General features: G+C 46.7%; 1 protein-coding gene across 2 annotated transcripts in view; it reads right to left on the bottom strand.

The window, feature by feature from the left end:
• LOC106742456 (FH1/FH2 domain-containing protein 3) overlaps window positions 1–25,785 on the bottom strand; it is a 148,848-nt gene that overhangs the window by 48,758 nt on the left and 74,305 nt on the right. For both annotated transcript variants that reach the window (XM_014615388.1, XM_014615389.1), the window contains exon 3: window positions 2,691–2,749. In XM_014615388.1, coding sequence (XP_014470874.1) covers window positions 2,691–2,749 — 59 coding nt within the window. The remainder of the gene's footprint in view (window positions 1–2,690; window positions 2,750–25,785) is intronic.

Genomic DNA, 25,785 nt, shown 5'->3' on the forward strand with positions numbered 1-25,785 from the left:
AGTTTTCCTTCGAGCGGAATTCACCGATGGACGATCTTTCCTCGTTTCGATCGTTTTGACCGGAACGTTTCCGTCATTTCGAACAGCTTCTATGTATATCCACACGGGAGGAGAGAAAGAAGAAGGGAAAAATACGGGACGTTTCCCAAGATAGGGTCGTTATTACTCGCCGTTCCGTCGAAGGCAGCCGTGCGCCGGCTCACGGAGAAGAAAGCGGAGGGCAGACGACGGGGCAGAAAAGAAAAGAAAGAAAGGAAAGAAGGAAAAAAGAAGGAGGAAAGGACGGGCGAACTTCGCGGGGGCCGGCGGTACACGAAGAACCGTTAAAATATGTAAAACGGCACGGTCCACTTCGGCTTCCGCTCCTCCCTCTGCCCTTTTGGGGGCTTTCTTTTTTTCGCTTATTCTGTACCTTCGATCATCTCCACCAGCGCCTTCGTCGGGGTTCAATGAACCAGGACACGAAGCCCCGCAGGTGTAGCCGACGTGCATAATCGCTCGCAAATTTTATTCTCAGCATCTATTTTGAGCGCGTGTTTTCTCTCGTATATATATATATATATATACATATATATATATATATATATGTACATATATGTATGTATATATATGTATATATATATGTATGTATGTGTGCGTCTCCGATTCGAACGCATTAGACGACGAGAAAAATCGAGCGCACCTCCGTGAGATATTCGACAGAGTCGGCGGAGGGGGATTATCGAATAGTCTCTCCCGCGACGCGCAAGGATTTTTTAAATAAAACTCTTAAATGCGTGAGAGTCATTTGTCAATGAAACGATTAGATGGAAGTATTGGCACTATCGATCGTTATCGGTCGCAGGTCCAATAACGAATTTTGTAATATCGCGAGTAAAAAGAATGTAGGACGGAGAGGGAGTTTTTATTCGACATTGCGTGATTAAGTACCGTCTGTCATAGTCAGTGATGAATGGTGGCCGGGCTACGATAAAGGATTAGCTCGATTTTCGCAGGTACAGCGTTCTGCACTCAGCAGCACGGTCATTACTTTGCTAATTATCAGCAGACAACGGAGGCTTATTGTTCGCGACATTGTATAATTATGTCGCGGAATGCATTTTTAAAAGACGGGGCCGCGCGTATCTCGCCGCTCGCGAACAACGTGTCGTGAATTTAATTACAGCCGTCGTTCCTGTTATCGTTCGCGCTCTTGACGAGGCCTCTCGATATTAAGGAGTCACCTGCCCGCCTCGACGACCATGGGATGGAGGAGGACCTGCGGTCTTTGTTTCGAAACGTCATCGATCCGGCGCGGATGTAATCGGTATTATACCCGACACATGTCATTTGCTATTAATGACACGCGCGGTCCGCGTATATTCATATCTCACTGAGCTACAACGATTAAATATGCCGGATTATGTTTGCGGGTAATGACGAATTGGTCACATTGTGACTATTTACCGTCGGCAAACCGAAACGAGTGATGTGATGTGATCATCAGAATGAAGCGAAACGCTCTTTCGAGTGATCATAAATACGGGGTAATAAATATCAATACACGTACACATACGTGAAAATGATATCCGCTACTCATAAATCAAGCCGCGAAAACAAAATGACGTTTCCGAATTAATTTCGCCAAAACAGACGCGACCTCGAAAAGCGGCACGAAACGGGAATTTCCATGCGCGAAATCAACACGTCTACGTGCAGCTCGCGTTGCCGACGTATAGAAGACTTCAATTAATGCCCCATTCCCTGTACACAGTAAAAAACATTTTGTACCCGTGTTAAAATCGGTTCTTGTGAAAATTTCTGTCTTAAATTTCTACATACTCATGCATTAACATATCGTGTTCACATTAACATCTTAACATTTATAAATAATTCAACTATTGTATTAGATAATAGATTATTGTAAATGCAATGTTGCATAATGTCATGATTATAGGCCAATGTTTGGCAAATTGTATATATTTGAATATTAAATTTATTCCTATAACACGTGTGTATATGTGTGTGTATATGTGCTTTCCCTTCCTTTCTCTCTATAATAATAATAATAATAAAATAGCACATATTATATTTCAGCGTCAGTTAACGTATTTAATTTTACGTTAATTTTTTACATAACATCTTTGTTACTTTTCAACAAACTCACCTTAAATTAACACAAAAACGCGAAGAGACCGTTTAAAATAGGTGAATTATATTAAATTTAACACAAAACTTTTTACTGCGTAAACATAGCGACATCGGAAATCTCCAAAGAGACACATCACTTCCAAATATTTATTCATCACGACTGCTCCTTTGGAGCATCGTTGCCACTTCATAGAGTAATCAACGGTCATGATGCATGAATATTCCGAAATAAGGCGCTTAATTGGAAATTTCCGATGTTACTATATGCCTGGGGAACGGGAGAGCATTAATGGGGTCTTTTGTACCGTCATCCGTCTCCATCTGCGATCGTCAAAACTCGATATGCCTTGCAGCATCGGCGTTACAGTTAGCGGAAGGTCACCGTCGTCGGTGAACCGAAACAAGTGACCGAGTAACTAGAACGAGTGTCTCGACCCAACGTCGGCGGTTAAGGGTCGAGGAATCAGCGCGGCGCGCCGAGGATGATCCATCCAAGTGGATCGTGGGAGCCCGTCGCGAGATTTGAATCAGAAGGATCCGCGCGTCGGCGATCTACTCACCTATGATGGTGTGAACCCTCACGGACAGCTGGGTCCTGAGAATGATCGCGTTCTTCCGGCTGCAACAGAAAGAACAAACAATGCCGACCGATTAGTATGCGCCTCGAAATGCCGATTGTTGCGTGGGTTACGTATTAATATGTGATTAGGACGTACGGGAAGAGGGAGAACGCGCTGCTGAACGGACGAGGGGGGAGAGGCTGCGGGGGAGAGGGCGAAGGCCCATTGCCCCAGTGAAATGCGCTATTATTCGTACCGCCGCGGATGGATGCTAATTAGTTACGGCCGCAAATTAATCGCGTTCGGTAATTACTTAATTAGGGCTCTGCGCGCCGCTCTGCGCCCTCCTTATTAAGCTACGTACCTACACACACACACACACACATATATTCACACGAATACGCTCGCGTGAAAACATACGCCGTGTGAATGCCGATGAGTGTTGTTCCAGAACGGTACGCGGCTAGTCGGCCTCCGTGGTATTTTCAAATCTAGATTCGCGAATCTGCAATTGTAATGCGCTCTTTGTTCTGACGTAACGACGCAGCGTGATAACCTGGTAATGCGGTAACCGGCTACAAATCGCCTCTCCGATCGGCTAAGTGGGCGATAAATGTTTTTTTTGAAACCGATCGTTGATTGCTACGCTTAGGATGCGAGCGATCCAGATTAAAACGTATCATTTTTCCACGTTTCACGCGGATGTTTAATCTGCACGCAATGATAATCCTGTACTTGTAGCGGGATATCGAGCTTCGTAGCGTTCTGCTAGTAATTTCTGCGTAAATGATAAAACTGATGGAACTGAAATTTGTTTCGAACGCGAGCTAGTTTCGGAAATATTCTCGTGCGAGAATATTTGAGAGTCATTTTTGTATTTTGCGCACGAAGAAAAAGATTGCGAGATTTGAGAGAAGAAGAAGACTTGGGTTTGTTTTATTTAAACAAGATAATTTAATATCGAGTATCATTTTATTTGAATGCAATATTATTGTTTCAGTAAAGTAAATTATGTTGTTTAATAGAAAGAACAATATATGCATATATATTTAGAGGAAATAATATTTGATTTTCAATACAAAAAATGTATTTCATTACATATTAAATATTATTCCACTGAAACAAAAAAAGTTCATTAATATTTTTCTAACACATAATGTTATGCCTTTCAAATAATTTATTGCTTGTGACGACTATTGTAATGTTTGGATGCAAATAGAAAAAGAATATATTATTTGACGTAAAGAGATATTTATTGCAAACAATCCTTTATCCGTTTATTTGCTCCACCGCAAAAGACAAAATCGTATCAAGCAAAGACACTTTATTAAATCTGAAGAAATCTTTTCCTCTGTACGTATATCGAAGGAATATATGAATTTCTAGTTACAAGAAGCAGATTTGCTTCATGAGAAATTACATTTTTCCTAACTCAAAGCCCGTTCGGTTGCCCGTTGTCAAGTAGATCCAACCAAGCCCATTTTTCAGTGTTGGGAGCGCAGCCGATGGTCCAATGAGAGAGCTAATTTTTCACTAATTCGTTCTCTCATCGGACCATCGGCTGCGCTTTGAACTCCACTGTGTCTAAACCGTTTCGCTCCGCGCTGTTCCGCGCGAGGAGACGCTCGTCGATGTAGCCTTACAGGGACTCACGGCAACGCGCGCCGATATAAATTGGGTTAGAGTGGCGGGGCTCGGTTTCCCCGGTTCGCGCGCGCGTACCCTCACCTTGGACGGCGCGAACTTTAAGGCCCTGCGAACCTTCCCACGCCACGTCGCTGAGAAACGGCGACGACCGTGTAGACAATGGCTTTCAGAAAAAGAGGAGGGGAAAAAACGAGGCGACGAAGAGTCGCTCGCCGTCGGTGCGGCACGGTGGCGACGACGGTGGTGGTGGTAGTGGCGATGGTGGGCACAGGTGAAAAAGGAAGGAAAGAAAATAAAAGAACAGACACTCGGGTGTACGCTCGTTAATAATGTTTCCGCTCGTTAAATGAGGGAGGCAGAATGCGATTACGCGCCCTGAATTTCCCACGAATAATAGCGGTCGCAACGCAGTATGTTACTCCGGTACGACCCCTTTCGAGTGCCGGCGAAGGGTATGAATATGAAGTGCAATGGAACAGATACAAAACGCGGCGATATCCACGTGGTATTAGATGTGTGTTTAATTGAAAGTACCGCGATTAAAATTGCACAATTTTAATGCGGAGATTCTTGAATAACGTAAAAATAATAACAAGGAGGAGAGAGATTTTCGACGGTGAATAATTCGATCGCACGGTCTCGTGTGCGTTTTAATTAAATTTAACGAACGATTCAATCCGAGTGAGACGAGAAAGAGAGGGAGGATTAGTTAGGGATTTGTTAAAAACTAGAAAAAGAAAACAAAACGTTCACGAAACACAATTGACTAAGCCGACGGAAGTGTGGCGTATTCAGCTTTGAAAGGTAATCGTGAAATAATATAAAGTTTGAATAACAAATTGGGAATAATATTTCAATACCGTAGCAAAAATAAAATCGTACGCAGCGATTTAATATCCCGTGTGTATGTGTGTGCGTATGAGAGCGAGATAGCGAGAAAAAGAGGTCGACCTATACAAAATAACAGAATTTACGATGATATTCCGCTATTGGTTCTCCACGGGGATTGAATTACCGGGGCAAATAACAGCCATGCAAGAGGATTTATCAAACGTACAATAGCGGGTGGTCGCGCCCCCCTCCCCCTTACCCGCAATAAAACGCAATTTAGGAAACTCGCCGCTTTCATTGACCGATGTGAAAATTATCTAAAATATCGCCGGAGCGCGATTTTTCGCTCTCCTCTCCGTGGCGCGGCGAGCGTTCGCTTGAGAACACTCTGCCCGATGCAGCGCGCCGAATGATATATCACCGTGCGCGGCGCAAAACAAGCGGCGGCGGCAGCCGCTGCGACGGTGTTGCAGTGGCAACGACCGCGAAGGGTTAACAAACTCCAAAAGCGAAGGTTGTGCGAATAAATTAAAAAGTTTCAGGCATGGGGCCAAGTTCAATGCCGTAACACCGGCCGGCCGGTCGGTCGGGCTATCCTCGTAAACATCCAACCGGCGTATTTCGCACCGGTAACTTCTCCCGACTATGGTGTGGTAATGGAGAGCAATAATGTCTATCCCACGGCAAACACACCGTGAAATGTATCGACGGTCGTTAATTCCGGTCTTACAATTTTGGCCGAGGCCGCCGTGTCGCAACGGCTAAACGCTCGCGATTTAAGGAGACGCGAGTCTCGCTGGCTTCGTTGTCATTATCGTTACTGTTATATATATCGTTAAATATTATTACCCACGCCGAATATCGAGACCTTTGGCTCCCCGACACGCTTAGTCGGCCGCACCGGCCACGACAGGCAGATCGCGATTTGCAGACACGACCTTCCGGAAATTTCATTCTCCGTCGTATCCTCGCGAAGGAATCCTCTTCCATCTCCCCCGTCTCTTCGGCAGGAAAGATTAATATATCCGGAAATTCAAGAATCGGTGTATCCGGTGTATCCGAGGATTTAGTATCCCGCGGATTGAATTCCACCGGTATTAGGTTCATCACTGGCGCGCACCAGGAGCGACGGTCGGCGCGAAGTTTTCGCACATACAGCGAAGGCGAGCCGTCGTAGACGGAAGTACTTCGCGTCGAAACGGACGTTGTAACTTTCTCGGGGAAACAACGAGACGGTGTCATAGAGGCCACCGAGAGAGAGAGAGAGAGAGAGGGGGGGGGGAAGGTCGTCGAAATCTACCTGAGTGGAGAAGCGGAGAGGCCCTCATGCAAATACGATTTACCTCCGGCGTGGCTACCGCCTGGCGGCAAGTGCACCCTCGGGAGAACGAAAGCGAAGCGGGGATAACGTTCCCCGGCAAATGGAATGCAAAATCGTGGACGGCGCGAGCGCCTGTGGGAACTTCGTCGTCCGCTGTTGGGCGACGAAAGTCTCCGGGGCCGAAAGGATTTCCAATCTCTCTTAATGGCACATTAATCGTGGTTCCGCCGGACCAAAGGGGGGAGCGGGCAGGAGGGGAAAGGAACGCGAGAGGGCGGCTGTTGCCTTCTTAAGCGCGATAACTCCTTCGACCGACAGTTTTCAATTGGCGAGCTTCAGACGCAAGTTTCGCCGATAGTCCGTCTTTTGCTCGCTCGTCGCTCTTCAATCCGGAAGTTTGCGTAAGGGAGCTGCCATGAGGAGTGAGAGGGGGAGGGGGATGCGCGAACGTCTCGCCGAGGAGTCTTGCATCTCGATCGAGCATGAAATTAAAGGTGCTTCGCGTCGGGAAATTCGTCGCGCGAAACCGCCGGGTGGAAGCCCGGGGCCGATCGGTTGTTAATCCTTCATTAATGCGACGGAGTTTTAATTGGTACATTATGTAAGGCGAGCGCACACCGACGGAAACATCGAATCTGCGTGCCAGGGTATTCCCTATGTAAATGCACGTCCTGTGTTATACAGCAAGTCGGAGCGCGGATGTTAGTTGTAACGGAGTTACAACTTAGAGTTAGAGTAGAATTACTTCGCTCTCGATTTTAATTAGGAATGCCATTAGGGAGTATCGGTAAAACGTGAAACTTCACACCCGCGTAAACTTGACGAATGTCCAGGTGAACTTCGCAGCTGCAAAATCGACTGTGGGATTTCTACGAACATTTCTGCTTCTCTCTGGATGAAAAATAACAGAGATTAATCGACGTTAATAATGATTATTATCGGTATTTGATAACCGTACATAGATCGTACACAGGGAAAAAGATTTCTTTGGATTTAGTAACGTTTTTTTTAATTGAAACAAATTTGCCTTGCAATGAAACAAACGAGTGTTTGATTCAACAAGCAGGATTGTTTGGTTTCTCGAAAAATATCAATAAATATCTTTACACGTCAAATAACATTCTTTTCTATTTCCACCCAAACATTAAAATGATTGTCACAAGCAATAAATTATTTAAAGGAGTGGCACTAAGTTAGAAAAATATTAATGAACTTCCTTGTTTCAGTGGAACAATATTTAATATATAATAAAATAAATGTTTTTTATTGAAAACCAAATATTATTTCTTCCAAATAATATTGTGCTTTCTATTAAATAACATTAACATAAAACTACCAGTGAGAAAAATCCTACTAAAATTATAATCACATTTCCGGCCATAATATCGTCTTCCGTTTTAACTAAAAAAAAAAATAGTAGTAACAATATGCAAGTAAAGTTATTTACTTCACACTATTAAGATAACGTTTACAAGAAAAACAATTCTCTTGACTATAATTCTTTCGTTTATGCAATCATAATGTAACAAATATTAAAAACATTTTTTTCAGTGTATCACTATGACAAGATTATTAATTTGATCACCATCTTCGTTTCGTTGAATAATCAATAGCAAACAACAACGTCAATAATGCCTACGATTAGAAACTTCGGATATAACAATAGCATGTATTAAGGCTATTCTGGCGACCAGGGTGCACGAGAAAAACGGAGGTTTTGCCTGTGAGCGAACTTCATGGACGGATATAGCCCGAGAGAACGCGTCCGCTTCTCTTGCGAAGACGAAAATCAGGGTTCATTGATTCCGAGCGTACCATCGTGCCATTCCCGGCGCGGAATTCGTGGATCGCGATGAAGATTAATGATCGCGATCCACCTGGATCCGCCTGAGAAGAGAGCGAGGTGGTCGATATTAACCCGTCGCGACCTCCTTCCCTGTTTCGTTATACCTCTCTCTCTCTCTCTCACTCTCTCTTCCCCTCTCTCTTTTTTCTAAGCCAGTCGATCCTGTTGCTATCAGATGAGAGAGGATCAAGTAACCCCGTCGTCTGCCTAAGACGACTCGTCCCGTCTAGGTTCCGTCCTCGAGGGGCGATTGCGAAACGACTCGTTGAAGCGAACGCAAGAGAGCAACACGTTCGAGAGTGAGTTTTCGAATACTACCACTACTATTACTGCTGCCGCTGCGGCTACTACTACACGCTCGGTGTCCGGCCGCGGAGTTACGCAAGACGGAATAATCACGAAGGACGGGAGTAAAGTTACGTGGTTATAAGCTGCCAAGAAAGCGGCGACTCATCCATCGAGCTCGAGAGAGCGGGAACGCGTTACATTCGCGATCGAGATTCGCAAGAAGAAAGTTATCGCACGACAGGTGGTGGCCGGAGTCAATCAGCGTTCGCCAGGTGACTCCGCGGGAAAGGAGCTTTCGGAGATTTTCCGCGTGTATATTGCGCGATCTGTATAAAAAATCCGCTCTCTGTCTCTCTCTTTCTCGTTCTTGGCGGCGTATCAAAGTGATGAGCGAACGGGTAGACGAAAACAAGACGGAAATACGAGTGTCGCTTAGTTTTGCTAACAACACACGCGCGAGGTGTTTGTTAACCCTCAACCGCCGCGATTAGATTAGCATGACATAATACGACGCGCTCAGTTTTAGCCGAGATAATGCGCGCGAATGTCGCCGTATATCATGTTAATGAACCGAACGGTACGTTTCCGCGACACAGCTTTCTATCAGCCATCGAGGCTGTTTTTAAGGAGGTTCGCTCACTAAGTGCTGTATTTCCAGCGGCGTATTAAGGGGCTCTGTCATAAATTTACTGCTTATCAAGAAATCACGTTTCTACACATTTATTTCACTATCCAAGTAATGAATGTTAATTTGAAACGGAACTGAGGTAAATATATATATCTTATATTGCATTTTTATTAGATCAATTGATGCATAATTATAGCATTAATGAGAAAAATGAAAAAATAATGCGAAAACATTAATTTTTCATTTTTCTCATTAATGCTATAATTATGCATCAATTGATTTAATAAAAATGCAGAAATAATAGAAAAAGGTAATACAAGTGTTGAAATATATGCAGATGTATCCCGAATATTACTATAAATTATAAACTTTCCATTACTGTATATCTTCAAAACGAAACCAATAATTCTGATATTTATCTATTATATCTATATATATATTAGAGTCTTTAATATTACGATTTTTTTCTAAACCCTTATACATAAATATGCCAAATTAGGAGATATTTGTTGTATTATGAGATATCTACATACTCGCATATAAGAGTTTATAATTAAATATTTTGGAAACGAGACGGTAAAAATTATTGAAATTTCTGTTAAGCATTTTTCGTTAGATCGATTAACTTTTGTATCATGTATATATCATGTATATATTACAGGTTTATATTTGGTCAAACTCTCAAATCTTCTTAAATGCACGATTTCTCTCGCTTGTGAGCGAAAAGAGAGAGAGAGAGAGAGAGCGACAATATCCGCGCGGATCTTTCTCCCAGCAGTGCGACGAGCAATGTGCGCAGTGTGTTAACAAGCGCCCAAGAGGGAAAGGCTAATATATTCCGGCGTATCCTCCGAGGTCATGTACGAAAGGGGGTGAACGTAAAGTGCGCGCGCGGGTGCGCGTGTGTTGGTCGATTAACGGTTGTACAAATAAAGCTCGTCGGCTCGATTGCGTAACGATCCTAGAGACGACGCTTAAGGTCAAGCCCCGCTCTCCCCCGGTCGAGGCCATAAATCACTTAGGAATTAACCCCTCTAATTGGTCCGCCGGTATTTAAATCAAACGCGGGCGCATACACGCACGCGAGCGAGCGGGAAAGCGGGAATGCGGACGTGCTGAGGGAACGCCGGGATTCGCCGCGTTCTTCGGCGTGCGAATTGCGCGAAGAAGCCGCCGGGAGTGCGCTCGCGATTTTCGCAGCTTTCTGGGATCGCGGGGCTAATTAGCGCCTCTAGCCGGTTCGGGAGACAGGGAGGCAGAGGGAGAATTGCCACTGCTAATGTAAACGACGTCTGAATTAAGGCGATGCATTCTCCGGCGTTTTCCAGCCGGCGATGAGGGAGGAATCGCGCGAGCTTCGGCCGAATTTCGCTCGATGAGAAACACCTCGCGAATCTCTTTGCCCTCTTGAAGTCAGCTAAAAATAAATGTCGCGGAAATTATACGGAATATAACGGAAAATCATGTTAATATCCAAAGCAGAACGACAAATTTATACGCTGAGGAAAAAAGTACTATCGTTTAAGTAATATTTACTTGATCCAAGTAAAATGGTTAACTTTGATACTATTTGACCAATATTTATTAGAAATAGAAATATAATTGACTAAACACACTCGAAATATCTTGGAAAAAGTGACAGTATTTTCACTCGAAGCGATAGTGAAAATACTGCCGCTCGGAATAGCAAGAGCGAATGTTTCGCTCAAGATTAGAATGGATTTTGATCTTATATAAGCGAATGTTTCAATCAACCGGGATACGTTCCTGTAAAGGAGAAGCAGATCAGATTCACGCTTCAGTTTCGAGTGTAATATTCACTCGACGATTCGAAGTAGAGAATTCGCTCTACACGAGTAAAAAGTCGAATTCGAGTAACTCGGCCACTTTGGTTTTCAAATAAGATTTCACTTAGAGAAATTTAGAGAGTACAACATCTTCTTCATACAAGTAAACGTTTATCTATACACAGAAAGAAAGGTTTCTTTGGATCTAGTAATTTAATATCAAATATTATTTCGTTCAAATGAAAATGTTGTTTTACTCAAGTAAATCATATTGCTTGATAGGAAAAACGGTATTTTGTTTAGATGAAGTAATATTAGATCTTCAATACGAAAAAATTTATTTCATTATATATGAAATATTCCACTGGGGCAAGAAGAAATTCTTTGATATTTGAGAAACAAGCGATTAACGTTTACTCGATTCCAAAACTCGTTTCTCCGTGCATTATTTTGCCGCGGAGACATCGGAGCTGCTACGATTATCTCGATTGCGTATTTGGACTTTCGCTCGATAGCGTGTTTCGCACGCAATTGAAATCGATCGGCGACGGCTCAATGACGATTTATTCGACTTTAAGTGGGTGCTCATTTGGCGCTCGCCTAATGACATCCACGCGCGCGGGGATCCCTCCGTGGGACAGCAATTTTGGACAATAAATATGGCACAATTGGCGCCGGATCGGTTTCACGCCGCCCTCCCCCTGCCCCCTCCGATTCTCCCGAGCGAGAGATTGAAGTTACAGGAAAGCGGAAAGGATCAACGCGTAATGCAGGTCGCGTGCGAATTCGCGATCGACCGCGGGGATGGCGATGATCGATGGACTCGCGTGACGGCACGTTTCCAGGACGACGCGACGCCGTGCCGTGCCGCAGGAGGATTCAATGAACCCGAAGGAAACGAGCGGCACGCTCGTTCCCTTCCTACCCGCGTTCCCGAGGAACGGCCGAGTCACGGCTCGTGATCGTGCCTCGGACGCGAACGATCGACGGAACGCGCGGGAGTGAAAGTCAAGGGGGCCGACAATCGCCGCGGAATGTCATCGAGTCGTGAACGAGATTCACGAGTGCGTTTCGAGGGGATCGGCACGTCGAGGCGCGTCAAGTCGCGTCGCCAACAGCTGCGATCACGTCCGGCCTGCGCGCCGCTTACCGCATGACTCCTCTTCCTCGAAGGAAGCCATCCTATCGCCTGGGAATCGGCCGTCCCGACGATAACGCGAGGATTAAGTCCCCGGGAATAAAACGACTGAATTTTCCGCGCGGAAGATGCTCCCCGTCGTCGGTGAGGCGAATCTCGAACGGGACTTCGCGTTTGGTGAGTGTGTTCGATGACTAAGGATTCCGACGTTCGGCACCGTCGATACCGTTGATCGCACTTCGAGTTCCCGCGGTTTCCACGGTGAACGCGAGACTCGCGTTTACGAGCGTGCATCGCGCGCCTCGGAAGAAACGACGGGATACCGGAGACACTCGCGGGCGTGAGATAAAATCGCGTCCCCGCTGACTGGCTAATTGCGGAATCGAGACAAGAAACGGTCGTATAAAGAGCCGTTAGGAATATGAACGCGACATAATGAATTATTAATGCGGTATGCGCGTTGTCACGCGGGATTCCAGAAGCGCGATGCGCGGAGTGAGAGGAATCGGCTGGTGATTTGAGGTGAGGCGAGTTCCGAATTCTTTCCGCTAATCCGACGAAATCCACGACATTTCGAACGATCTCATTATGTAACGGCCTCTTTTCCAAAAAAGGAATGGGATGCTGTTGACTTCGTCGATCGATACGTAATTTCGGTAACTGTCGCTTCTCCAGGGGTCAGTCGAAGCTCTCCTTTTTCTCTCGCAGAAATACCGAGTGCGCACTCGAATGAAAAACATTCGCCGTGTTCAAATCAACGTTTGCCAAGGAGTATCGAAGTGATTATCTTACTTCGATTGAATAAATATTACTTGAATGTAGCACTTCTTTTCTTTCACCGTACGGCTGCATTCAAGCAATATTTACTTAATCCGAATGAAACGATTGCTCGAATACTCCTTGGCAAATATTTACTTGAATGTGGCACTTTGGTTTTTTCAGTACGTAAACACAAACGAGAGGAGGGAAAGTGCGGTATATTACCGATTTCCACGGCGTAAAACTCGACGACACGACGCGAGCGTAACTTTATATACGACGACGCGCGATACGATTTACAGCCGCTGCATATATATCGCGAAATCAAGGGCCGTGGGACGTATCAAATATATGATACGATGCAACAAATATTTTTAAATGATTGATTTACACGCTGGACTCGGCGAGATGGTAAATACGCGAATCGGGCGACGGGCGCCGTTCCCGCTGCCGCCGGAGGTGATTGTAAATTCCTCGTCGATTAAACCCGTATCGATGAAGAAAGTTCTAGAGGAACACGACGATTGAAAGGAAGAGGAGAAAAAAGAAATAACGTCGATCGATTCGCGAAGTTAACGCGGTATCGTGACGGGGCTAACGGACAGAGCGGAGCCGGACTCGCGCGTGGGCGTTTACATAACATTCTTCGCGAGACGCAATCGCCGAACTATGCCGCTGAAATTGGGCCAATTTGCCCGGGACACCCCGTATAAACAGGCGTATGTGCGGAATGCTTCGGGTGCACGCGCATGAATTTTCCTTTCTCTCTCTCACTATGTTTCTCTCTTTTTCCTCCCTATTTTTCTCTCTCTCTCTCTCTCTCTCGCCGTCATAAACGACGCAGCGAGTAACGCGTTATCGAACCGTAACGCTCGGCGCGCAATTGCATCAGCGAAAGATGCATCGAGCGCAGCAGTAACTGAATTCATCCTGAATTCACCGCGATCGATCTTGCCGAAGGAGAGAGAGAGAGAGAGAGAGAGAGTAGAGAGGAGAGAAAGAGACACCCCCGAGCCGGTCGGACGCGGCGGCCCACGCGCGCGCTCGTACACCCCAATTATTCAAATGCACCCCCGAACGCGTTGCACCTGTTGCATTCGAGATGCAGATGCACGTCTGGGGCGTCGAATCGTCTCGAACGCGCTCTTTGCATAACCAGAGTTGACGGCAGCTGAAAAATTTCGCCCCTTAGTTATGGCCTCCGAACGATCGCCCACGCGAGTCTCCTTACTCCGACGTAGTAGATGAGAAACGAGAAGGAAAACAAAAAAGAGAGAGAGTGAGAGAGAGAGAGCGGGGGGGGGGGGGNGGGAGAGGGACGAGCGAGAAAGAGAGAGGAAGACGAAAAGAACGTTGTGTATTTAAAGCTGAATTCGCAACTTCGGGGGAAGAAAAACACGCCTACCATTAACGCGAGAATGGATTTCTTGAACGCTAACAACGGGGTATCGCGCGAGAATTTGTACCGCGTTCAAAACATTTCGTGAATCCTCGAGAAATTCGTGTTTCATACCTCAAACGAATGATATGGCTGCGGGGATACGTTTCCTTTAAATTCCCTCAGGTATTCCGGTTATTGTATATTTCTAGGTCACAGCGCACGAATTCGCCGTCTGCTACGAATTTCTGTACTATTCCATTCCGCTTCGATAAATAGCACCGCTAACATATCGCCACGGACAAGACCCCGAGTCACTTATTTTCGCTCAAGCTTCTAATAAAAGCTAATCCTTCGTATTTTCGGGGGGGCATTTAATAAAAAGAGTTTTCATAAAAAGAAGCTGGAATAAAGGGAAGAACACGAAACCTTAACGCTCAAGTATTTCCTGTGTGACATCGATCGTTCCGCCGGTTTTCACACGACTACACGCATCCCCGAGAAACTCCGGCGGTGCGGGAAATAAAGGAGGAGGGAGAATTCGTTCGATCTGAAGGCAGGAAAAATCGGCTGATATTTACCAGTCTGGCGGCATCACGCAATCGCAATGTCATGTCACCGGGAACTCGCTGGAACCAACACTCTCAGCCTCGGATCTCACTTTCGATCTCGCGAACCGAACGCGTTGACGTGCGCGAACAAGAGGTAGAACACGGAGAACGAGAGAGAGAGAGAGAAAGAGAGAGAAAAAAAGAGCACCACCACTGACCCGTGTCGAAGACTCGGAGAGTATCGAGAGGCGCTCTCGGCGGTGTCGAGGTCTAAGCAACGACTGGCCTGGTGGAAGCCAGGATGGCTTCTTGGTCCCCGCGTTCGCCACAATAGAAACTGGTGGGAGATCAAAACGCTGAGTGGTCGTCGTGGCGACGTGCCGGGGTGCGCTCTCATATATACATACACACATACGTACGCGCGTTACATGTAATATTCGCCTTCGTACAATGTCGACGTCCACACGCCTCATACCCGTCACGAACTGCGCGAGCGCGTATGCGTGTACGTTCGCCTATAGTATCGTTCATAAGTTCGCGCGTTCGCTTCGCGATGCGGAGATGCTCTTCGTTGCCAGTACAATTACGAGGCTTTCGTAACGATCAGTGACCCACTAACGAAAGCTGATCCGTTCGAGAAGAATCGTTCGAGCAAGGAGGATCGATTATTCATCGACGATCTCGTCCCGACGCGCGAAAATTCGCTAATCAATTTTGATCTCCTTTTTGCCAAGCGCCATTCTCGAAGATGGAAATCACGAGGTGTTCGTCTCGCGTCGACGATGAGCGGCGGATTTAATCCGCGGAATACACGCTCGAGCTTATGGAGACTACTGTACCTCGAAGGAGGAGAATAAGGGATCGCGACGGTGGCGTGTTCCCCCGCGTTCGTGTAGACACACGCGGGAACCGAGTCGGTGGGTACAAGGCGGATCGCATGAGCGAGCGATTCTTTTTCTTTTGCGTTTTGATTGTGCCGCACGTATGCACAATTGCACGCTGGAAGCGCGCGCCGCGAGAGGATCGTCTTACCGTGGCTTTCCCGGCGAAGGGAGAAAAAGAGGCAGGGAGGTAGGCAGAACAAGAGGGAGAGTATAATGCGCGCGTAGCGTTCGCTCGGCTCGGATGATATGAAAAATCGACGGAAAAGTGTCTCTAAGACGTTCGAGGGAGAATTCGACGGCGATGGCGTGCAATCGTGTTTGACTCGGCTACTCTCCGAGTCTGGATTCCACCCCCTTTCAGGCTCCTGCAACCGTCCTTGTTCGATATTGTCAGGAGCGAGAAAATGCATGCCGAGAATTTTTGCGTTATGCGTGTGTTCATTAATTAGGGACTGCTTTCATTCGTCTTTCATAATCTTTTATGATTGTCCCTCGTGTTTTATTTTATTATCATTTACGATTGTTATTTCCATATAAATAAATATTATTACTTTCTGAAGCGACTTTTTCTGTTAAAAAAGATCAATTTAAAACAGAGGACACTAGTCATCCACGCGACCATTCCATGTTGCGTTTAAATATGCAACGCAGAGTTAATATTAATTCTCACTATCCGTCTAGATAATAGCGAACAAACGTTCCCGCGTCAATGCAAATTTTTCAATAATTTTACATTAGAGCGACGAACCGGGCAGTTTTTTTCATTAAAATCCTGAGCTTGGAAGAGATTGAAAATCAAAGTTGAAGATATGGCACTAACCACAAGGAATACGTATAAAAAGTGTCATCTTTAGCTGCGAATATATCAGCTTTTAAATGGTCAATAATTTTCTAACCTTACAGACGTCTAGACGGTATTCTATCAATACGCAGTTAAAATTAGAGAGGGATTCAGAAAATGATTTGACCAACCACCTTAGTCAATTCTAAGCCATAGACCGTTTCCGGGGTCGCCACGTTTAGGCTCCGGCGTTTAATTTACTCAACGTGGCTACGCGCAAGCGTTGCTTGTGCACGCTCCGGTAATTACGCACGCAATTTCAGCGGCGGGCCCTTAGGGCACGTCAAGGTCGAGCGATCCACCTCGGTCCACCTCGGCACCTCCCTAACGATTTCGCTTTTTCAGCCGAGACCACCGTCGGGCCCCGATCGACCATGAAGAAAGAGACGAGCGTGCGCGGCGCGACTCGCCGTGGACTCGGATTCGCGCGAGCACGATGCCGGTGCGAATTCATGGTCGAGCGCGGTCGTTCTAATCGTAGTCGCTCGTCGTTGCGATCTTCGCGCGAAAGAGCCGTGCGCGTCTTGGGGATCGCCGGCTATCAAAAGTGAGCGGCAGCGCCGAATTTATCGCGCTCGAATTCTTCAACGAGTTAACGAGCCGCGCGAGATACTCTCCCGGCCGTGTTACTTTCGCGATTATCGTTGTTTACACGTCCCGGAGAGAGAAAAAGAGAGGGGGGAGAGAGAGAGAGAGAGTCCCTTCAGACTAGATGATGCCGTCTACTGGCATCTTCCATTTCCACCCCGCTTCGTGCGCCGCCGCGAAGAGAGTCCGTATCTCACCGGCGGCGCGCGGCGGACGGGTGTACGTCCGCGGATAAAGCAACTCGTTAATCTCCGGTTGTTAGCCAAGGTGGAGAGATACGTATCTCGAGGTTTCTGTTGCAGACGGATGATTCGCCGGGACTACTACTATCGCGGTAACCACCTCGGTTACTCGCGCCGTGAGAGAGCGAGGATGGGAGAATAGCACGGCCGACGTGGGGCCAGAGGGATCGAGTGGGCGCTTCTCCGCGAAGGGTGGATGGCTGGGTAGAGCCCGGGAACGTCGCTCCGGAGCGGAGCCCGGACTCGTTAATTAGTCCGATGATTTCGTGCCGCGGAGTGCCCCCCGGAGAACGCGAATTTCTCGCGGCAAAGAATAATATAGATGGAAGTGGAGAGACGCGCGCGAGTGTTAACAAGTGTTAACAAAGCGTCGTCGTCGTCGGGCCGGCGGACCGGAGCGATTAGTTCACTCGGATGAACAAGCGAGAGCCGAGATATTCTCTCATCGGTGTGGCGTCTGCGTGGGAGGGGGGAGGGGGGGGAGAAGAGAAATCGACTCGGCGAATAATCGCGGCACTTAGGTGGAAAAGCCTCGCGGCCGCGCGCGCGGATCGCTCGTTCATCGAAACCTCTTAACGATTACAAATGACCGCGGTCGACGCTTCGTTACGGCCTTATCGCCGACTCCTGTAGCTCGTGTATGACGTGCGGACGGACGAATTTCGGGTCGTTCTGTTTTTGTTCGTCGCGAGCGAGCGAGAGACCGACCGACGGCTGCGGACTGCCTCTCGAAACCAATCCGGAATACTAAGAACCCGACGATGCAGGTCGAGAAAACGAGATTTCGCTTTCAGAGGGTAGCCGGCGAGTACGAGCGGAGAGACAATGAGATTCCGCCGGCGAGTTTTGCACGTGTCCGAGAGCGGCCTCGCGCGCTTTTTACGCGGCCCGATGAATGAAAGCCGCGAAATAAGGAGCGAAGGCAATTATCCATAATAATCCCTCCGGGCGGAAAAACGATTCTGAACGGGCGCGTTGTTTGACATGAGACGGGAACTCGCTGAAAAGAATAATTACGAGCCAGGCTCTGCGGAGCCCCGAAGCTTTTGTTCATCGAGAAGTATCATTCGCGCTAAACATCGCCGTTATATGCGCGCACAATGAACGGGAACCGAGTTTGCCGGATTTGAGTCGCGGACAAACGAATTTCCTCTAAACGAGGCGTACAGACCGCGCCGACACCGTCGTTGCGACGACCGCAAAACAAAGCGGGATATTCAAGCATTGTGCTTTCTCAAACCGGATCTACAACAGGTGTAATAAGCTTTAAGCTGTAAAAAATTGGTCAATCGCGGCCGATTGATTAATCAATTTCTTACGGATTAAGACTATGCGGGAAAAAATTAGAATTAATTCAAGACTTACATTCTCATATACAGGGTGTTGTCCTAACGTAAGGAGAACACCTAAATATCTTGGGATTTAAATATGAGGACCTTAAAAATAATCGAATAAAATGATAGAAAAATTTTCCTTTCACGGCATTTCTACTTCGGAATTATTCAAATTGTACTGGATGGGAAGAATGATATATTAAAATTAAGAATTTTATCAGTTTGAAGATACCGTTCTTTTTATCCAATATTTTTTCCTCTTAATTCGTGAAAATTATTCTTGAATAACAAAAATATGATATTTTTAGTGGAACAATATAGAATTTCTTCACATAAGCTGGTTTTATTTTCATATAACATTATATATTCTTGCTTATACGGAGGGAAAAATTGGCTAAATTAACGTGACAGGGAACGAGTCAAACGCGTTTTCTTTAAAGAAAACTAAATATATTCTTACAAACTACTTTCGGTTTTTCGAACTAGAAATTCCGTTCTCTTCCACCAAAACGCGCTCGGTTTCTTCATTGTCTCGTTGATTCAACCAATCTTCTTTCTCCGTGTATATACGAGAATATAAGTCTTGATTTAATAATAACATCTTCCCATTATACACCTTTTATAAGAGCCGGCCTTGAAGGGGAAGTTTTAACTGATTGAAAACACGATTCCTTTCTACGCGTCGAGATAATTTCGTAATTACATCGTTACGTTCCATCGCTCGCGATCATCTATTACGACCGATACCCATCGAAATTCGCAGCCCGATTTAAAGAGACCCAAACAGGCCGGCAGAGACGGGAAGGGGGTGGAGCCGTGACATTGATAAGTTCTGATCGCGGTTAATTCCGGAGAGTCACCCGAACTCTCTAAAGATTACAAATGGCTCGGGCGAAGCAGAACTTCGCAGTGAGTCCTTATCTGCGTCTCTCGCGTGCCATTTTCCCGCGTCGAGAAACTTCGCTATTCCCCGGGCCCTTACTCTTGATAACGCGCATTAATATCAAACTTATTACCGGCGCGGGTCGCCGATGCTCGCGCCACACCGTCGTGACAGGCCGCGTAAAACGATCGCCGCTATCGCCGAGAGGAATCGCGAATCTCGAATCGCGAATCGCACCGCCACCGTCTTTCGTTCGGCTAAGTCGCCCCGATCTCGATACACATCGTTAATTAATCCGCGCTCATACGTTGTCCCCCTCTGCGGAGCGTTAAAAAACCTCTTACCCGGCGGCTCATAAAGTATGGCGACGCGCTGGCACGGCAATTAATCGAGTTCGGCCGCGTCGTAACGGTAACTAATACGACGACAATTAATCACGCGCCGGCCGGTAATCCATGCTCATCGATATCCTCGTCGCGCCATAAATTACTGCCTGCTAATCCCCCCCCCCCCTTCCTCCCTCTCACCCCNCCCTTCCTCCCTCTCACCCCTGTCCGTACATTTGTCTAACATATTTTCAGCATGCGTTCGTATTGTGTAATGAATGAAAGAATCATCGGCCGAACGCGACGCGGCGATCGGCGACTTTACGTTTTCACGCGCGCGCGACCACGCGGTTTCCGTATTCTTCTCTCGCTTCTCGACGAAACTGAGCAAATTTCACGGGAAAGTGTAGTGAAAGTTTGGAAAAGAGGACATTTGGGGGAGAAAATTCAGATATTTGAAGAAAATTTCAGATACATAAGCTTGTTCTGCAATACGTCGTATGTCGGGGTCGAAAGTCGGTACACGGGAAGAAAGGATCAATTCCTGCGACGGAATAGGAAAGAGATAAAAATTCGGTGACGAAAAATGAAAACCCGACGACAAGAAGTTGATATCTCTGTCACCGCGACATACGCTCGTTCGTTCGTGCGTCTATGGGTCAATTTGACCCCGACGCGTCCATTTAAAGGTCCGAACAACGTCTTCATCTTCAGATGCTACACAGCTTATTTTATTAGCTATAAAGCTTCATAACCAATAAAACGAGTCGTATAGTACCTAAAGACGAACCTAAAGACGATGTTAAATATAAGATCTAACCGTGAATACGGGTGTACGACTAGCGACATCCGATGCATTGTATAACGGGCCATAGAGCTCCCGGCCACCGAAATACGAAGCATTCTACGAAGTACTCAAGCCGATCGCGCCGACTTTAGTTTCCCCGGTTACGAACACGGGCCTGGCTTTCCTGACTATTTATTCCCGCGTCTCTCTTCGCCTCATCGAAGCGACGAAACCGGCTGCTAATAACAAACGCGAGTGAGCGAACAAGCGACAGAAGTGCAAACGTATCGATACACTCGAGAGACTTCCACGAACGAAAGGAACGTGCCTTGCCTGTCGAGTTTAGCGTCCTCCTCCTCCGCCCACCGTCGTACCTTCCGCCGTAGACATTGCCTCTCTCGATGGACAGTCCGTTCATACTCTCACGAACGATTCCAGACATTCCCGAGCGACACCACCGCGTCGTGCTATTCTTGGCGGCGTGCTGGCGCATGCAGCCGGCGTCTTGCACTTCGGTCGCTCGTACTTCCTTCCGGTGCATACAGACGCAGCCTCGGACACGTGGAAGGTGTCAAAAGGGACGTCCGTAAGAGGCTGGGAACGGACAAGAGGGAAGCACAGGGACGTGCGCAGCGTGCGAATCCGTCCGACTTATTGCAGCTACGCGCCTCCCCCGCCCGAATTACTAGCCGTTTGTCCGATTATTGTTGCAAACACTGGCTCTAATTATCATGATTATTATCGCGAGCGCTGTATCGACCTGTATCGTGTTGCACGCGCAATCCACGAGCGCGCATTTATGACGAGATAATTTTCAACAATTGTTTGATCGTTTAATTGTCGCGGAACGATTCCGTGATAACCGAATACCGACGAGAGTTCCACTCCGATGACGTTTCCCCGTTTGACGATTGAATCTCTCAAACGAAACTGAATTAAGCGAAATTAAATTCCACCGGCCGATGCGAGAATTTAATGGTACAGATATATATTATATCGACGTGGGGGAAAATTCGCTTGTTTTTCGCTGGGAAATGTTTATTCGATTAAGCGTTATCCATCGAGAGAGATTTAATTCCAACAGCCCTTTCGCTTTGAGCCTTTTCTCTTTTCATTGGTTTTTTTTTTTATTTATTTAACAGTCGCACGCGACGCTTTTTGATGGAGATTTAACTGGCCGTTACGAGAGCAAGAGATGAGATGGACAAGTTCTATTTCCGGAACAGAGTTGACAAAGGACCGCGGCGCAGAGATTGCGACACGCGTCAGCCGTGTCTCGACCTACGAGAGAGAGAGAGAGAGAGAGAAGCACACAAAGTCGGCATTTGATGGTCCTTTATACCGATTTAGCTTTCTCCAATATTAACGTTCGCGTGATGTGGTAATAATGAAGAATAATACCGTGGAACTCGTCGTGATTGTGTGTACGAAATAACCGCGTGCGCGCGGTTAGAATTCCTCGGACTTTCTACGACGACGGCCGGACTTTTAAAAAGCAGACGCGCTCAGGCGTCTTTCCTAAGACAAATGAAGAACTTTTACGTCGTTCCCGCGTCGTTATTTCCACGACGAATTCGGAATGAAGATCCGTAAATCGCCCGCAAGGCAATTTTCCCTCGTTCGCGCGTTTCGTCGATCATCGTGCGGCAAGCAGCGGCCTTAAATGAATCCAATTTGAAGTCGTAAGGAGCTCCCGCGGATATTTTTTCTCCCCGTTCAAAGAGAAGCGAATACACAACTTCGCTCGGTGATGTGGCACAACATCTCGATACGACACAACAGCAGGAAGCGAAATATGAAAGACTACATTCGTAGATTTCTTGTCATTGTTCTGTGTTTATACGGTTAATGGTAAACGTAGAGAGAGAGAGAGAGAAAGTTCTCTCACGTGTTTGGCGAGGGAGCGCATATAGAACGTAAATAATCACTCTTCAAAGTACAATCAGTGTTATTATCACTGAAAAGCTGTCAATAATCACTAGAGATCATAGTTATATAGCACTGCAAATCAGTGAAATTTCGCTGCAAGTCTGTTAATAGCAGCAACTGTTCCCATCGGAGAAATCTAACTGCGGAACCAGTGAGAAAAGATATTATTTGTTACTTCTTTCTTTGATTATTTCAACTACACTTTAAATGGAAGCGTTTGCGCGAAAAATTCGTGAATATTCATTCTGATTATCGGTAGGGCACGATTTCGCTGATTCAATTAATGACATTTTCACTGATTCGACTTGAGAGATTAGGAAATTAGCAACGCAGCGTGAGAAGAAAATCCTGAAAGGGGAGGGGAAGCGTGCGGAACTAACGCGCGCTAACAGATTTCCATTTTTCTTGCGGGCGCGATGCAGTGGCTCGTGCGGAAAGGCAGTGTTTACGACAGCGAGAAACGCCGAGCGAATCTCCGTGTAACCACGGGTTACTTTTACGGACTCGATGTGTGTGTATTCGCGGTTAAGACGTTCCGGTGGATGTTAAGAGAGTTTCGGTGTTTCCCGTTTGGCGGAATGCGCGGCCCTCGACGACGGGAGACAGAGGCAGGATGTAGGAACACAGGTAAACGAACGCGGGAAGAGAGAACGGGGGGGAAGCAGAGGAGGAGGAGAAGGTATGGGGAACAAAAGAACGAGAGGGAGAAAGGCTCGCAAGGTTAACACTCGAATTTGATAGCGCGCCTTGCCAACATTCGCAGCGTCGCCTCGTTCATTCATTCGGCGTAAACAAACACGCGTGTTATCCTTTTACCGCTCAATGGGAAGTCCCGTTTTCAGGGAAGGAACGCCGCGCGCGGAATTAAATCGCACGCCGGTTTCGTAGGAATCGGGTTAAGGACGCGCCATTCTCGTTACCGACTTTCGTAATAACAGAGTCGTTTCTTTGTTCTTCGCGAAAGAAGGTTAATTCCAGCTTCGCGCCAGGTCCGAGCGCGCTTGAACTTAAGTTAATCAGTGTCAAAGTATACACTCGGGTTTTCCCGCCGCGCAGTTGGCGTCGAATGCGCCGACAGTATGGCTCCGAGTTCACGTTTGACGTGTCGTGTTGAGCCACGCGACGAAAATATGGAGAGGTTTCTTGGAGCGAATTAAATTTCTATCGGCAGAAAGTTTAATTAGCTTCGATTTCATTGGAAACTTCCGATTCTAGCTGTTCGCACTCTCGATACTTCATTCGAAGTTTCTAATTTTTCGCGATTTGTAGTCACGCAAATTTGAACGGAACAAATACACATTTGCTAGATAATTTGTCAGTAACAACGAACGTCTTCTTCTCCTCTTTTATCTTTAATACCCAATATTAGCGCTTGCAATAGAGCAGAGATAAAGAGATAAATAGAAAGAGAGAGAGAGAGAGAGCAGTATAGTCAGCATCATGTATGTTGCACCATTCCTTAGACGGCGAATTAAACGATTTTCAGCGTTTCACACATAACGCCTAAGGTTGAAAATCGCAGAAGTAACCCTAATTACAATAGTAATGTTATAATGGCTCCAATTATATCAGCTTCGTCCTTACGTGTACACGTGAGAAGCTGAAACGGTGTAATAATAAAAAGTTTTCATCTAGAGAATGGTACAGCGTACATGACGCCGAGTACACAGCGGAAAATAATAGCCGTGCGCGGAAAATGGTCAGCATCCGTCGATAAGTCGACGCCTCGATGTTCAAATATTTACGACACCACGTCGAGTGGTGTTTGCGTGGCGGGCATTGATGTGTGGGTGTTTTATTTGCATCGCTAACTCCGCGCGCCTCGTCTCGAAAATTCAAGGCTGGCCCGGCCGTATTCATCCCGCGTGGTAGCGCGCGGCGCACGTTTCCACAAAAAACAGCGGATTTATTCGCGAAAGCCACCTCGTTCGTCGTCCGAGGCGCGTGGTTTCGTGCACCCCGGCATCCGTGCGTTAAAGTTACATCTTCCAGAGCCCAGACATCCCTCTTTCTCTCTCGGACAAAGAAACTGCCGGGCGATTTATATTTCCGATCGCGCGACGAAACGGTGATCCCGTGAAAATCTCGCGCCGACGGATAGGGCAAAACCAGCTCTCGGCCGGGCTCGAAAATAAAATGCGAGCGCGTCCTTCTCCATCCTCTTTTCGAGAGGAAACTTCTCCGGGAGCGGTGCCCGCGAACGATCGCGCTTAGTTTGAGATAACGGCGAAGCTACGTGGCTTGCTATCTTCGTGTTCTCCTCGTTACTCCTCATTATACGCCCGGCTTTTATTCTCGCGCCCTTAACGCAGCTGCCGATACACGTCCCGACGTGCGCTCTCAGGAAGACGAAATAAAGCGGGTAGCGGCTGGTATAATTAAGGAACTTTATACGCGAGAATGTAATTAATCATTCGGCTCCGTTACCGCGGGCCAAGTGAAAGCGACAGAGAGGTATCGGCGCGTTAAGCTGTATCCCCGCGATCGTGGAAAACACGGATTTATTGTCTGCGTTGAAGTTGATCTCACCACCGAGAATTTCATTATAGCTATAACAAATCGTTAGTGAGCGTTTTCGGTGGTATTCGGTAGCGTAGGGCCGACTTCACGCTCGCATATCCTATTTTCCTTGACAACTACTATACTATAACTTTGATTGACATCCATGATCGGCTGATGGGCGTTAAAAAGCGACCACCAAATGAATGGGAAGCAGTCAAAATTAAATATCATAGCCGTGGATGGAGATTGATTTATAGATAATGAGGCCAACTTCACACATTGTATTCTATTTATCTCAATACGATCGCAATTTACGCTATCAGGTATTGGGATTGCAGCACCAAACGATCGCCAGATGAACAGGGACGGTGTAAATTAAGTGTCACGCCGCAGAAAGGAATGCGTAGACAACTTTACGTGCGCACATCCTATTTTTCTCAATAGAAGTTGCAATTTAGACTATCAAGTATGGAGACTGCACTACCGAACGCTACCAAACGCGAGTTATAGTTGTAATGAAATTCTCTACGGTGGGAGAGGGTTAATTTTACGCGGCTGGACTTATCGCTAGCAGATCCGACTAGTAACGCTCACTGGTTGCCTCG

Source organism: Dinoponera quadriceps, unplaced genomic scaffold (assembly GCF_001313825.1).
Source record: "Dinoponera quadriceps isolate SergipeBrazil2010 unplaced genomic scaffold, ASM131382v1 scaffold113, whole genome shotgun sequence".
Lineage (NCBI taxonomy): Eukaryota > Metazoa > Arthropoda > Insecta > Hymenoptera > Formicidae > Dinoponera > Dinoponera quadriceps.